Here is a 15,917-nt window from a genome sequence, read left to right on the forward strand (position 1 = left end):
CACCGTGGCAAATGGGAAGCCTTTGCGGATCCCTAAGTCCTTTGACTTGGCAATTTAATAGTCCCGTAAGTTCCCGAGACCTCAAGACACCTGTGCAATTGGCCACGCTCTTAGGCTACGTTCACACCCCCGTTTCCCGATTCTTCTTGAACCTTGTTCGGGGGGGGGGGGGTTCTTTGACCTGGGAATCTCGTTATACCCTTAGGCCTAGGCGACACAGGAGTTAGACACACCTGCAGGATCGGTGGTTTATCAATTCTTCGCGGAGCTAATAGTCCCTTCGGTTCAGGGAAACCTTAGACTTCTGCGCAATCGCCGGGACTTAGGCCACGCTTACACCCCTGTTTGCCTTTCTTCTTGAACCTTGTTTCGAGGGTTCTTTGACCCGGGAACCTCGTTACGCCCTAGGTCTTCAGGAGCTAGACACCTGCAGGATCGGTCGTTTATCAATTCTTCTTAGAACTGATAAACCCTTCGGTTCAGGGAAACCGTAGGCAACTGCGCAATTGCCGATGCTTAGGCTACGTTTACACCCCCTGTTTCGCGATTCCTCTTAAACCTCGTTCGAGGGTTCTTCGACCTGGGTGCCTCATTAGAAATTGCCAGACGCCTACTAAATCGGATGTGGCCCGACTCTAGATTTACAACCCCCGTTTTGCGATTCTTAAAGCTTGTTCGGAGGGGGCCTTGTTATGTCTCGAGTCAGCAGGAATTGAAGCACCCGCAGAACTAATCGTTTTTCTCAATTCTTAAATATATTTCGACGGTTCTCCTGATCTTTCCGACCTACGAACGAGCGTCCGATGGGGTTAAATAATGGAAGGAAGCGGAGTTTCGGGTTCAGCGGATCGTTTGGAGAGGCAGCAACGCGGAACGGAATAGTTAACGGCGGAAACATTTTTAATTATAACTCCTTGAGAGCGCGCGGAGCCGCGTTCCTCGAGGAGCAACGAAATTTTCGGTTGCAACAATGCGAACAAGTTCCGGGAACAGGCCGAAAGTATTTCACCCCGATCCGAATTTCAGCCGGTCGGAGGGTCGTGGCGGACTAATCGCCTTTTTCGCCTCGCCTCCCCCGGCCGACGCTTTTTTTCCTCTGCACCCTCGCTTTCTCTCTCTCTCTCCCTCTCGCGCGCGCGCGCTTTCTCTCTTTCTCCCTCTCTTTGCAACGGTAACTTCCGCTGCACCCGCTTGCAGTTTTTTTCCAGCCCTCTGGCCGGCGTTACGCGCCGAAACTGCGAGCGGGTCAGTTTTTCATCGGTCGATCGTTGGAAGCACGAAAACCAGGGAAAGGGGGGCGTAGAGCGGCAAAGAAAAGGAATAAAAAACAAAAGAGTTTTCCCTTCCATTCTTTGGGGAGAAAGAGAAACGGGGAGGGTGGGGATATAGTCGCTCTCTCTGCTCTCTTTTTGCGCCAGATAGGACGAAACTTTCCGCAGTATTACAAACGAAACGGTCTTTGTATCGCGTACCGCAGCCTGGAGATCGCTCCAAGCATTCTTGGCAGCGAAGCCTTTTTTCCGGACGACATTCCGCCAGGATCGTTTTCTCCCCGCGGTGGCGGTGCCCGAATATTCGGCCTGGAACTGTCGCGAATTTATCGGGGAACACGCCACTGATAATTGGGACGCCCACTTTATGTACCGCGTGCTCGAAAAGAATCAAAAGAACCGGGGGCGATACGGATAACGGCCTGCTAAACCTGCGCAAACAACGCTAATCTCGTGTGCCCGCGCGTGGGCGACGCAACGTTTCGCCGACTAATCAGCGGGCACTTACACCTGCTGGAAACCTGCCACCTAACGTTGCTTGTTAAGAATTTAATGTTCGGGAACACTTATCAACCGGTCGATTTACTGGCCCGCCGACGGGCACCGTTCAGGAAAGAATAACAGGTTTCGCGTTGCATAAACTTACGATCCTGTATAAGATATTGTTACGACGATAGCGCAAGTTATGGCAGGCGGTGAAGTTACCTCCACCTGCGATATTCCGTTCGAACCGAAACCATTCGGTCGAGTCGTCTTCAGAATTTGGACTGCGGCTTCCGGTCGGCGGACTAGTTGTTGATAAGATGATACCCGAGACTTATACTTATGACTAGACTACTAACTAGACTCCGTCGATTACAAGATACAAGAGTTACACGAACGTTAATTTCGCTTTTTAATCGTTTGAGCGAGCTGGAAACAATGCAACAGCATTTTGAGATTCTCTCAATGTTTCTATCGCTTTGCATTTGATCTACTGATTTTCCTTGCTCTTAACAGCTTTGGCAGTAAATATCTCTTTGAAGAGAGCATTTGCGAGCATACTTGTATAAGAGAAAAAAAAATTTGTTCCTTTTACGCTGCTAGAGTTCCGCGATTTAATCCGGGAACACTCTGTAAAACGGTTCTTTATAAAATGCCCTCGTCGGCGAGAAGCAATATTAATAAAAATTGTTGGAATTATAAGCGCACGTTTGCCGAGAGCCCGTGCAACGTTCAGCGGAGTTTGCTCGGCCCGCTCGATCCGGAAGACGAGGATCTAGCAGCAGGAAGATCGGGTAAACTGGTTACCAAGCGGATCGAACGTGCGATCCGCTTTAAACGGAGCCGGGTAAAAATCCGGCGGAAAATCGCGGAAGGACGGAGAGCCAGAAATCACGTAACACGAGCCCCGCTCGAGTGACTCTGCCCTTCGCACTCCAATTGCTCCGAGGCCTGCCTGTAATCCAGCGCGAATTACATCACGATATCCACACCCGATCTCCATACTCGTGGAACGCGCGACGACAGATCGGTTGCGGCAGGCAAACACGCTTCTCGCCGTCACGCTTTCCTTGGAGAAAAATCATCGGCTCCTCCAGCCTGCGCCCTATTTTCATGAAAAACATCGCGAGGATTCCTCGGATACGACGATGGGCGGCTTAACCATGTTACGCGTAGGCGAAGAATAATACAGTCGATCGTGCCGCCACACGGTCGATTCGTTCCGTGTTGCAACAACATCGTGTTAAAACATTGATCACCGAGTGAACGACATCAATATTAAAAATTCAAGCTATTTATTAAATAGAACGAAGATTGGGAGACTGAGATGCGTGATACTTTCTGCATATTGCGAATGATCACCGAATGTGGTGCGCAATGAATATATTAGCTCAAAAATTCATTCTTAAACGTGGAAAATACCGGTTAAACGACACGTGAAACGAATACTAGATTAAAAGTATATATGGAAGAGCGTGTTCCCTGTGTTATGCGATGATAAGTCAGTAAATTGTTTGGAAACTCTGCCGTAAAGATGGATCAACCGTGTTAGAAGTTAGAAGAGGACTGCCGCAAATTTTTCAACCGTGTTCGAAGAGGATCGACTGTAGGTATCTGTATCGGTACCAAGTTTCGTGGAAGCCTGAGTGGTTTCTCGCGTTGTAAGAATTAGAAGAGGAATTTCTCGGCAGAGTGGTTTTTAGAGAATTGTTTGGTTGTTCTAATAAACGCGGGCGAAGCTCTTTGAATCGTTCCTCGTTAAAGACTTTCTACGAATTGTCGTGTCCGTAGACGAAGGTTGCAAACGTGTGGCATTTGCGAGCGCGACGTGCCTCGGCCAGTCCAGATCACTCGAGACGAGCAATTTTAATACCAATTTGAGTTAATTCAGCTCCTTAATATGAATCAGAGCGATTGAATTAAATTGAACTTTTAATGAGAGAGTGAGCAGCCCCGGCGCGGCGTCGCGCGGAAAGAAAGTAATATCTCCGCTGGCCCTTGCTCTGTCCGCAGATATTGCCGTCTTATTGTTTCTGCGAGGAAGGCCTGCCAATTTCCATAAATCGCCGGCCGTGTCGCCGAACGGCCAAGAAACTGTTTCGCATTCTGCGAGAGGAACAGGAGACGACGCGCGACGATTCCGCGTCGATTCGTAGGGATAACGATCGCCTCGCGACGCGTTTCCCTTCTTTTTTCCTATTGGCCGATAGAAAAGCATTGAGTGTCAGGTCGTTAAGTGGATGCTAACGACTCGAATTCTTCGGCATCGACGCCCCGAACAGATTAGCGAGAGAAAATCGAACGCCTTCGGCTGCAACCGCCGCGAACATCCCGCTGCTAATTGACTCGTACGCGGTTCAGAGCTTCGTCGACCGAAGGATCTCTCTCTCTCTCTCTCTCTCTCTCTCTCTCTCTCTCTCTTTCTCTCTCTCTCTTTCTCTCTCTCTCTCTCTTCGTCTTCTGCGCGCTCCGAGCCAGCTCGTCGTTTGCTCGGACTTCGATTCCGAAGCAACGAGTCCGGCCAGATATCGAGCTGCCGGAGATTCGTTTTATTTAGGAGCGAAGACCGAGTGTTCGACGGCGGGACGACGAATCGCCGGTAGAATCTTGATCGACGACACACGATTCGCGATACCGAGCCAAATCTCTTATCCGGCGACCGAATTTCGCATTCGATCCCGCCCGGAAATCCAATATCCACTCTGTCGGTGTTCTCGAGAGCGAGGAATTCGATTTCTTCGCGACGCTTCCCTATCTCCGATTTATTAATTCTGTACAAACTTCACCTCCACGCTTCCCGGTTTCTTTTTAACGCCCTCGCAATCTTTTTCAGACGGGCTTGATCCGAAGCTGCTTAGCGCGTTCAACTATATACAAGATGAGCCGCTGCAGATCTTCATCTGAAATATCTCTGCTGTTATCACTTCTAGTGAAACAGTTTTTTCCCTTACATATTTTCTTGCGTCGTTAAAAACAGCGGAGACATTTTAACACTTTATCGACCGACAATTTTTGAATAGTTCTCTTAAAATCGAAGAGCGACTTTCTTAAAATATATTGTTCAAAAACTACCATAATCTTATCCATCAGATTATTTAGATTAATGTAAGTTCTTCTGAAATTATGATGTAAAAGAAAATGATCGAGTAGGCGAGTGTAATTCTGTATACGTAGAGTATAAATAAACTCCTCCAAGTTTCTTGTCAACGCCCGTGCAATCTTTACGACAGAGAGAGAGAGAGAGAGAGAGAGAGAGAGAGAGAGAGAGAGAGAGAGAGAGAGAGAGAAGAAAGTGGATCCGAAGCTGCTCAACGCGAACGATAATTGAACGTCGATTGTCGTACGATAACCGTATTCAATTCGTGGCGAGATACGAGGCCTGAAGGGTCGGCTCACTTTTCCAATTCGACAGTCGAGCATTTCACGAAATAACGAGTCCAACAAATGTCCTGCGCGCACGCTAAAAATGCATAAAGTCGTCGTGACACTCGGTCGCGATTCATGCAACGGGGCAGTACCGTATTTATCGCGGGGGAAAAGGCAAACTGCAGCCGGCGGGACGGTTTTGCTTACGTTTCGGTGCCTTTTGCGGTTGTGGGAATCGATATTCCGCTCGAACGTGCACTCGATAGAGACGCCGAGTCGGCCCCTAACGCGAAATTAATGACGAGGCGAGTCAGTGGCCGCCTACGAAAAACGATTTCTACGTCCGCGGGAGCTCCGTGCTGCAACTTTAACTCCGTTCAAAGATTAAATGCGACTTCGGACTGGCTTGCTGCTTTCCCACAGATTCTTCCACTAAATCGTGATTCCATTAGCCCATCGGTACGTAATTCGGTCGTTGCTCCGCATCGAAATTTTCTTTCAGTAACGTTTCCAAGAAATTCTATTCTTTCCTGTTCCTTTCCCTAAAAGATTAACAATCATTATTACAAATGCCACTGCAAATAAACGTTCTATTTAACCCTTGCGCGCACAAACGAAATGTCCACAATATTTGGAGCTCAGTGTTATTTCAAGTATTTCATATAAATTTTCTTTTTCGCTATACGTATTTCGTATACAGTTTCGTGCACACAAGGATTAACGAGTGTTTGTTGTTTTCTTTGGCTAAAGTTTAGCTAATTAATCCTGGTACAGCCGACGAATCTCGATCCACTACAATCTTATCTTTCGCGAAAAGAGAAGAACAACATGCTAAAACAACGGTCGCGATTGACTGCGCCGGTTTGATACTCATGAATCGCGGGAACAATCGAAACAGATGAAGCGTAAATTGTTATCGTCTCGGCATTCGTGTTCCTGGTGTCCAGTTAACAGGTGAAAAATCAGGCTCCCCGGGGACAGGTAGTCGAAGCGTTAAGCATTGAATTGCAGTGGCTCGGAAAGCGGTGTTGCTTATCGCGGCAGCCGGACAAATTATATTAGATATGTCAGGTTGAAGTAACACGGGTTCGCAATTACCGGAGGCATCGGGGTGGCCGATGTTATCGCCGCCGTTCCGTATCGCTCAATTACGATAAATCGTAATCGTCGGAATTGGTCTGGCCGGCACGGGCAATGCGCAGCGTCGTCTCGCGATCGCAGTGTCGTCGATTCCACGTCTGATCGCGATCGATCGACTGCTCTTGTTCCACGGGATTTCATTGCCGCCCCGCTTAACGATCTACCCTCGTTCGAGGCCTCTTCTCTTTTTCCTCGCAGCCCGCCGCGGCAGCGCGTATTTATTCGCGGACGCCGGAGCTAATTAATGAAAGTATAACGAACCCGGGGGTTCGTTCGTTCATCACCCGAGCCGGCTCTCCCTCTCTCTCTCTCTTTTTCTCTCTCTCTCGCTCGCTCTCTTTCTGCTCCTCTCTCGTTTCCACCCTTTTGTCTCCGCGTGGATACGTGGCACTGGGTCAGGAAAGCGGGATCCTGCCGCAGGAAGAACCCTCCCGATGGATTTTCAGATGGACAATCGCGAATTGTAAATTAGCCAAGGAGATTATTCAATCCTGGCCGGAGGAAGCTTCGTGGTTGCCCATGTCTCCCATTCGGGAGAGATAGGGTCAGAGGTTGAAGACCTTGCCGGGGTTCGTGGACCTGCGATTCTTCTCTGACTAGAAACCGGGTTCTCATCTCTTCTTCGAATATGTATTAAACCTCGTCGATCGAGTTCGGAAAGTGAATTAGCAGTAGAACTAACTGTTGAAGTGATACATTTACAATTCTTCATTCGACGATCGCTGAATTCGCGGAGGAGACCTCGGATCCTCCTTTTCAAATGTATCCACAACAGGTGAAACACAATGGCTTAAATTTGCCGATCTCGCTGCGGCTCTCACAGTAGCCTTAATAGAATGGTCGAACTTCGGCGTGATCCAGTTGCAATCATTAGCTCCGAATTGGGGCGTGTATTGTCTCCCCGCGCTGTTCGAATAATTGTTATTAGACCGCGAAGCCTCGCGCGTTCGCAACACAAAATCTCCGCGCAAGCAAAACTTAGTACGACCTTCGTGTTGTCGCTGCACAGCCGATTTTTGTGCAACACAATAGTTATACGATCATTTTTGTCGCGAATGCATAAAATCCGCAGTCTACTTATCGCAAATAATTCGCTAGCCGCGGTTGAATTGAAACACACGACCGTGGCTGCAACTATTCAATTTCAGAAGCTCGGTACGAAACCGGACGAAAATCGATTGCTTGTTTTAAAGAAAAAGAAGCTGCAACATTCCGCGGAGGATGAAAATTCTCCGCGCAACGTTCGGTTAAAATTCAGACGTAGCTACCTTCGACCTTTGATCTTCCGCAACTGGTTGGACCAAGGAGCGTGTAATTAAATTCCAACCTTAATTTTAACTGCGCAACACGGTCCGACGAGTGTTTACGCAACAATTCGTCGGAACACGCTGCTTGAAAAAAAGAAAAAGAAAAAAGAAAAAGGTATCGAGTCCAGCGGTTGCAATTTATCGAATCAAAGTATCGTTGTCGAGGTATCTTAATTCCGGAATTGCTCTGGATCATGGTCGTGTGCTCTCCCCAAGTGATAATTAACGATGCCCCATGGGGTGGAGCCGCGAGAACGCAAAGAAAGAAGAGCCACGAGTGTTTGCGCGAGCCTTTCTCTAATCCTGTTTATCTTCTTCTAGCCGGGAAGTCGTCGCGGCGAGACACCGAAGAACCAAGAGCCAAAGGGCCCGAAGGGCTCGCACGGAACCTGCACAATGTGCAGCATTGATATATCCGTGGAATAAGGGAGAGAAACCCGACGGCCATATCGATTCATCCGGCGCCCGATTGGCTTTTATGCACGCGCGCCACTATTCTGCTGGATGCCTCTAATAGACGGTGCATCCGCGCAAAAGATAATTCCCGATGGGGAACTTGCTCTCGCCTACGAAATATAGGAGCAGCAACCTTTCACGCGGGAGCACCTGGTACCCGGCAAAGGCAGATTAAAAATCTTCCGAATCCCCTCGTTCCTAATCCCCCCATAAAAATTACGAGACAGATTCTATCGGAATAACCGCGCTGACTTCTGCTTCTGCAGCGAAACTGCTGCATCGACTAATCGAAAACCAAATTCTCGAGATACCGAAAATAATTTTCCCAGCATTTCAGCTTCCACGAAATGAAATCCCCGTGAATCTGAACCGAACGGTTATCCAGAGAGCGGATAAATACATATTACGATCGGACTGTGCGGATCTTTATGGAAAATAAAAATTCTCTTCATTAACTGCAAGATATAGGAAAGATAAACATTTATTCGTTTCCTCGATCATTTCAGCAATGCGCCAACAATTATCAAACTGTTCGAACGATTTTGCTATTTCCCGTTTGATCTGCTCGTTTCGGTCATAAATGCATAAAAATACGCAGTCCAATTACGTTTGCTTTCGCTGGATCGTGAATATGCCGAGCCTAATTTCCGATGCTTTGGTCGACGAATTACGAGACTGGCATGATCGGAACGGAGCGGTCAGCTATTGTGATCGGCCGTGAACCGCTAATAGACCGTCGCGTACGCGAGACGTTGTCTGAACTATTGCTGCCTGTTTTTCGACGGGAGAGAAGCACGCGACCCCGCTCAGACACAGTGGAATCGCGTCGGTTTTCTCGCGGATATTTGCGAGAGAGCCGGTCGAGGAATCGAAGCAAGCGTTTTCGATCGTTCGATCCGAACCGAAAAGTCTGATCGATTGGAATCCGGTGAAGAATTTTGTTCGTTCGCCGCGCGTGCATCGACTGCTCGCATTGCTTATCTCGAGATAGAGTCGCGCTGAGATGTCACCGGTGACAAGAGATTTTTCTATACAGTTATCGTTCGAGTTTACGCAACAGGCTCTTTCGGCTATGTGCGTCGTCTCGCGGACAGGAAACCCGTGAAATTGGCAGCGATCATGCTTCCTAGAGAGCGAATATCTCTTACGCGGTTCGGAAGTGGTCTCAAAATATTGGCAAGCCGACGATGATTCGCGGCCGTTCCGCGGACGTCCGCTCTCTGCGGATGACACCTACGTAATCAAGATGAAGAAACAGAGGGAAAAAAAGCGGGCCGCACACCGCCGAATGGAAATGGCATGCAACGAACAAAAGCATGCAACGGCTAAATCCGGCGATAAAAGCGGCGCATTTTCGAGGCTGGCATTGGCAAGATAAGACGCTGTCGAAGCCAATACGGCTTATAGATTTTCGTTGCATCTTGCCAAACCCCGCAAAAATACGCCCGCAGGAGCGTCGTCACGTTTCATCCGCAGGGGATCCAATTCGCTAATTTTTTTTTACTTCGTTCTTCCGCATTCCGTACGCTTCACCTTCTTCGTTCGAATATTACTCCTCGATCCCGAATTACCAATTACGGTAGAAACGTTCGCTGAACTAAAAAAAATGTGTACGAAGCTCCTAAACTCTCGAATGACGAGGTGGGCCGGCAATTTATCACGATCGATACGATCTAACCGTCTTGTTCCAAGATCATTATACAGAAGAAAATGATCAAGGCTTCCTGCAGATACATCACAGTCGTTAAAGGAACCTATTAATAAGTTCCGCTATTTCAATCGTGGAAGCTGCTATCCTATTTCAAAATGTAGAAACACGAACGGGAGGAGCTGCACCAGCAGAAACCATGAATTTCCTATCGCTGGAAACGATGGAAGACACCCGATCGTGCATAGTTATTTTGGTATGAAAATAACGTAAAATACCGCCAAGGATTATTGGTTCCGGAATACCTTTGGCGTTCCTCGAGCGAGATTGATCGAGGTCCCGGATTTATTATATTCAAAGTAGGCGCGCGCCTCGAAGAAAACAGCGACGAGATTTCAAGCCCTAAATTCATTCGCCGAGATATACGCGAGGACTTCACAGGGGGGGAAATGGGTGAATAAGACGGTGCGTTATGTGCGCCTATATGCGGCTCTCTATGTGGGCGCACGGACCTGCATCGAGATCTATGTGCATTTCCGGCGGTTTGCCGTTATGTGCATTCATCGCCAGGAATTGGACCACAACGTAGGTAATATTGGTCCTGGAGACTGCGCGAGACCGATCTCCCCATCGAATTGTTCGTTTTTTTCGACTCTATTGCCCGGAGTTCAATTAAAACGGTATTACAAATTTCCTTCCCCCGATATTTGTCTAAGAAAAAATTGCGAAAGCCAGCGATGCGTTTAATAGACTCTAGATATGAGGTCTGTGATAAGACTGCGGATCTTTATACAGAGTACAAATTTTCTCTATCAATGTCAATAGATAGAGGAGTTAAACAGAACGTTATTTTGTGTCTTACGTATGCACGTTTCTTATAAATGCATAAAATTCGCGGTCTAGCGATAATTGCTTAACAATTGCAGCCACGAATTCCGAAACAACGAAATTCCACTTTTCAACAATATATTGATACACGTAACTGTTTTTTCCATAGCCAGATTAATCGAATACAATTTAAAACAATGAAGGAAATCGATATATTGGAATACCGATTGGTAGACCTGCGCTGTTTTCGAATACACGGCTTCCACTTTCAATAAGCGACAAACAGACGAATTGCGACGAGTTTCAGCGTCGCAGCGGCCTTTTTCCCGCAGGAGAATGACTCTCAATTACAGCACTTAATTGCACGTAACACTCGTCATCCGCGAGGCCGGCGCAGCACCGCGCGAATTCAAACGGCGCGTATCGAAATCGATTAACGGGCCTCGTTGCGATTTCCGAGATCGCGAGAGGAACGCGGCATGGTTAAGCCGGCGATCAGGATTTCTGGGGCCGTATTAAAATACCGGGAGAAAGTTTTCGACGCCGGTGAAACAAGCTCGCCGTTGCGCAACGACAACGACCGTTTTAAACGGTCGCCGAAGAAGGCTGTCCATCGCGCGCGAAAATCGTGCAGCGGAAAAAATAGGAAGAGCAGAAAAAGATCGGTCGGTTAAGTGCAGGAGAGACACGCGTGCATTTCACGGTTCTCGGGAACCGATTAAGCACGCAACACCTATGCCTATGCGGCGTACGTTGCGAGGTGCGAACTGCAACAGTCATTTCCTTGGCCGGCCAGCGGCATTTATTCCAAGGCGAGAGAGCAGAGAAGATTGCAAAATGCATCTCCGATCGCTACGGTCGCGCGATTTTTTCTGAAAATCCTTGAGCAAAATGTCGCTGCGAGCCGCGAACGATATTAGAGATCCGAGGAAACGCACTCCTGTTATTCTTTTCGGCGGTAATCGCGAGTTTCTTAAGAGAAGTTTAAGCCTGCAAGGCTTAATCCCGCTGTTGAATACAGAATTATTAGCGAGGGAAAACCGGCCACGTCGGATTAGATCGGATCAAAGCAGTTTTCAAGTGCGCGCTTGGATCAGACCGCCTCGAATCTTGCCGGTTTAAACGGAGCCTAGCGGCGGCTCCTCTTCCTCTTCTTCCTGACAATTTCAAGCGGACTTAATGGTCTAGTAGAAGCTCTCGAAAATTCTCTTAACGCGCTATCTGCCCCGCAATTGTTCCGAAACTTTGCTATCTTTTCCGCGACTCGTCTCGACCTCTGCCATTCTTCTCTGTCGTCGCATCCAGACAATCTAAACATCTCTACGCTAGTGTTGGTAATAATAAAACAAAGCTCTGTTTGCAGGAGTGCTTGATCACACGGTCTCGCTTGCTCTCTGCGTACCCGCCGAAAAAGTGGGACACTGCGAAGATAACGTGTCGGCTGAATCGTTTCCACCGTAATCGTTACGTAAACGTTTTAGCAATTAGAGATCCATAGTCGGCCACGCATCGTGCAATTATAAAAACACCGATGCGGCTTCCCATCACGGGGTTAAACGAGACGATGTGTCTGTTTAAGGGGTTCGCTTAGAGAATTGATTCAGAACTTTGTCGATTTTGCTCGAATCGCCTCGAAACTTTACGGAGATATTCTCAAGGTGTTGTAGCTCGATATAAAAATCGAAAGATGCAAGGTTTTCAAGTTTCTGAATAGCCGGTAGCCTCTGAAAGCAACACGATGTTACAAACAAGAAAAATTACAGACGGGGCGATTTTTCTGGCCGGGCGATAAAAAGAAACCTGTTCGCTGGCCCTTTATCGTGAGCCGAATATTGATCCACGTTTCCCCGTTAATCCGTGAGCCCGCCACGTGCCCATTGGTGCCTGTTTGTGCACAATTTTGCTTGAAAAGTACAATGTCTAGCCGCGCAGGACAATATTTCAGCCTAAGACGGCACAGTCAAGTGCAATGTAACGCCTTCCAGATCAAACCCTGAACACGCATTTCCTTGTAAAGTTTATCCCTAAACGTAGGCCTCTGAAAGTATTAGTAATAGTTCGGCAGCTTAGAATTGCGCTGCTTTACCGAGAATCAACAAAGGCCCGCAAACCTTTGACTGTCAAGTGAATGTCTAGAAAGAAAACGCACTCCGCGAGATCAAAAGGGCCGACAAAGATCAGCCAAAACTCAACACAAGGATACAGTGGCATACTTGGGACACGTTCAAGAGGGACACCGATAGCCTTGAAGATACAAGCCGCCACGTGTTTTTTTGCTACTCATCGGTGAGCTGAATGCGGATCAGCCAACCCCTCCGTGATCTACCTGGGATCTCATTGTTTTCGGTGCCGAAAACCCACACGAAATTGACTTTAGCCACACGCTCGGCGATGCCACCGGCGCCTTTTATCGATAAATTCGAAACCCTTAACAGTTTCGTTTGCCAACGTAAATCCATCCTCTTAAATATCCGATTAGCCGTATGCCGTTCGAGTTATTGTCCTTTCCTACGGTTTCCATAAGCAAGATATGGGTCTCATCTCCCTCTCAGGAATTCGTCAAATAGAGAATAATAAGACTATAGTCTCAGTTCTAACAGTGCCAAGGCCTAGGTTTCCATTAGGTAGAAGCACGACAGTATCACGGTCCAACCATGCGCTGAACACAAATCGGCCTCAGCTTTTGTTTAGTTCAATTTTTAAAGGAATTTCTAATTTCCATTGCATTTGATTCAGTTCATGCAAGAAACACCGATATACTTCTTTCAGAATTAAATTTCTCAAGAACCTGACGGACTTGTGCGGTCAAGCAAAATCTACAAGAATAATATTATTAATTAACGTGATCAATGTGAATCAGATCGAAATCAAATTACCTCAATCCTACACGCAATGCTTCACAATATTCTGGTTTTTATAAACAACGCATACAGTATTTGTGTACAAACTGCAGTTTCTATAACGATGTCGAAAGTTTCGAAAACATTCGTTGGGATACGATATCCAAGGTGCCCTGGAGCAATAAAAAAAAGATCGGGTCGCTAATCTCGAAGCAAACAGGTCGGCGGTCTTTGTCCCTTTAAACGTCGCGCCCTGTTTATGGCCCCGACGGGTTTACCGACTCGTATAATAGTTAGCGACGAATGGAATACGATAAATGGCGATGGATAGAAAAGAGACAAGAAAGAATTACGACTGACCTGAGGGATGTTTGCGTTGAGCTGACGGTTCAACGAGTCCCGTTCCTTCTCGGTCTCCTGACGTCGGGCCTCGGTCTCCTGTAGGCGTTCCTGGGTCTCCCTGAGGGTCTCCATCAACTTGTCCCTCTCGTCGAGCATGGAGACCATCAGCTGCTCGAAGTTGACATCCTCGCCAGAGAACTGCGAGTTTCTCTGGCTGATACTGTCCTCCGCGATCGTCGGCATCACGTCGCACATCATATTCCACATTTTGCGTGATTATAAATCCGACTTCCGTGCTCCTCACCCTTCCGGACCACACTGAAAACTCCACTTGAAGTAGAACGACACACGCAACAAAGAACGACAAATCAACGAACAAAACAAAAGGATGCGTGAACCAGAAACGGCACCGACCACGAACCTTTTCTAGCCTTATAGACTTCCTATCTTTTTTTTTGAATCAGTTTTCCTCGGTCTCCTTAGCAATCAGTCATCTTTCCTCTATATTTTTCTATTCCTTTTCTATTGCACTTTCCTGTCAGTCTCTTCCTAGTTCAGCTGCTTCGTTTTCTATCGGGAACCGATTCGATCTGTGTTCACCGGACAGGGGGGAGGGCGGGGGTATCCTAACCTCTAAACGGCGAACTATTCGCGACGATCGTTCCGTTCCCTCTGTTAACTAGTACATGCGGCCGGTATCATCGCTTGAATCTTGTGTTCCGTGTCTCGTGTTCGTCGGCTGCCGGCCGACTCACCGTGATCGAAAATCATGTCTCATTTTCAGCACAGTGCCAAGCATTTCTCTCTGTTTCTCGCCGCGAGGCTGTGCACCCGTTGTTTACGGCCAGGGATAATCGATGTGTCGACTCTCTCCCGGCGGTGGTTGTGTATTGTAACAAGAGAGTAGAGTCCTTTCGGAGCGGATCGATTCGTCGGTGTGTATGCAGGGCTCGAAAACTCAGGGCCTGGACACCACACGCGATCCGATAGATCGATAGACGTGCGAGAGGGACCGCCGTCCGAGGTGGCTTTTTGACAGATCGCGATAAAACAGGAGCCTCGCCGGACGCGCACACCCGCCGAACACGCTTCGAATTTACGCGAGCGGTCGACACGCGAGTCCTTCCCTTTCCATTTCGTCTGTTTTCCGAGCTGGCAAGGCGGCGGGTTACTTTCGATCGCAACGGGTCAATGCGGATCAGGCAAGGTTCTCTTCACGGAGCCGGGCGAGCGAGTCTGACAATCGTCGTGAATCGTGGAGCACCGGGCGATCGCGCGACAGGCCACCGTTTACTTTCCACTTCGATCTCATTCAGACGCAATTTCACCGTACTCATCAAAACGCGCCGCCTCTCTATTTGCCAAAGAAAGAACCCGCGACGTACACTGCCGAAAACCTCTTTCTCCCTCTTGTTAGCACCTCGGAATATACAGTCGGGTTTTCAGTCACCACACACTCCGCTCAATTTCGCCCTCCTCCGGGATATCCGCGATTTATCATATCTCACCATCCGAGACTCGGCCGACGGAACGATCCCGATCGTGCGTACGAACACTGCGCGAGCCGCGGGTCAGCCTTCAACGATCGGCATTTCGATGGCATTATCGCAGTGAAGCCGAGCACTGACACACCTACAGTTCGTTCCTACCGCCCAGCCTCTACGCTACTCTCCATTTCCAATACCGGCAGCCATCTTGCGTCGTGACGTCAGCCTCTGTAGCCGAACGGTGCACAGTCGACTCCGCCCGAGCGCCACACGACTGAAACCGATGGTCCCGTTTGTAATCGAACGGCGGGATCGATCATACCTTAGGACTCATTCGCACCGAACTGGTCGCGGCAACCGCACGCGGGTCATTTAAAGGATACAATTGACGAACTATAATTAATACGTACATCTATGTTCTCTCGCCTCTTTTTCGGAACTAAGTGAACACCAGAGACGAGCAATATATACTGCAATTAATTATTCAATTTGGTTGCAATCGCCAAAGGCGTTTATCAAATAAAATCTCAAATAGAAATTAACAGTTCATGATTCATGGTAAATATCTTTTACCAACGACACAAAATCGAATATCTCTGTTACTAATAATTAAGTATATTTGTAAGTAATAATTGACGGATTTTAACAAGTCAACCATGGTTCGAGGCAGATCATAAACCTTTTCCTGCATTTTATAGTCGTTCCCAACTGTATCCTTCCCGTACTAAAGTTAAAATCTATTGTTGCAA

At 47.9% G+C, this 15,917-nt stretch overlaps 1 protein-coding gene across 13 annotated transcripts in view; it reads right to left on the bottom strand.

The window, feature by feature from the left end:
- The window catches only part of Liprin-alpha (PTPRF interacting protein alpha), a 45,319-nt gene extending 29,550 nt beyond the window's left edge, over positions 1–15,769 (bottom strand). For 3 of the 13 annotated variants that reach the window (XM_033480465.2, XM_033480468.2, XM_033480470.2), the window contains exon 1: positions 13,700–15,764. In XM_033480465.2, the coding sequence (XP_033336356.1) occupies positions 13,700–13,948 (249 nt within the window). In that variant the 5' untranslated portion in view covers positions 13,949–15,764. Of the gene's footprint in view, positions 1–13,699 lie in introns of all 13 variants that reach the window. The other 10 variants (XM_033480466.2, XM_033480467.2, XM_033480464.2 and 7 more) reach the window with 5 other exon arrangements.
- Positions 15,770–15,917: the final 148 nt, after the last annotated feature.

Source organism: Megalopta genalis, chromosome 11 (assembly GCF_051020955.1).
Source record: "Megalopta genalis isolate 19385.01 chromosome 11, iyMegGena1_principal, whole genome shotgun sequence".
In the NCBI taxonomy this organism is placed as follows: domain Eukaryota; kingdom Metazoa; phylum Arthropoda; class Insecta; order Hymenoptera; family Halictidae; genus Megalopta; species Megalopta genalis.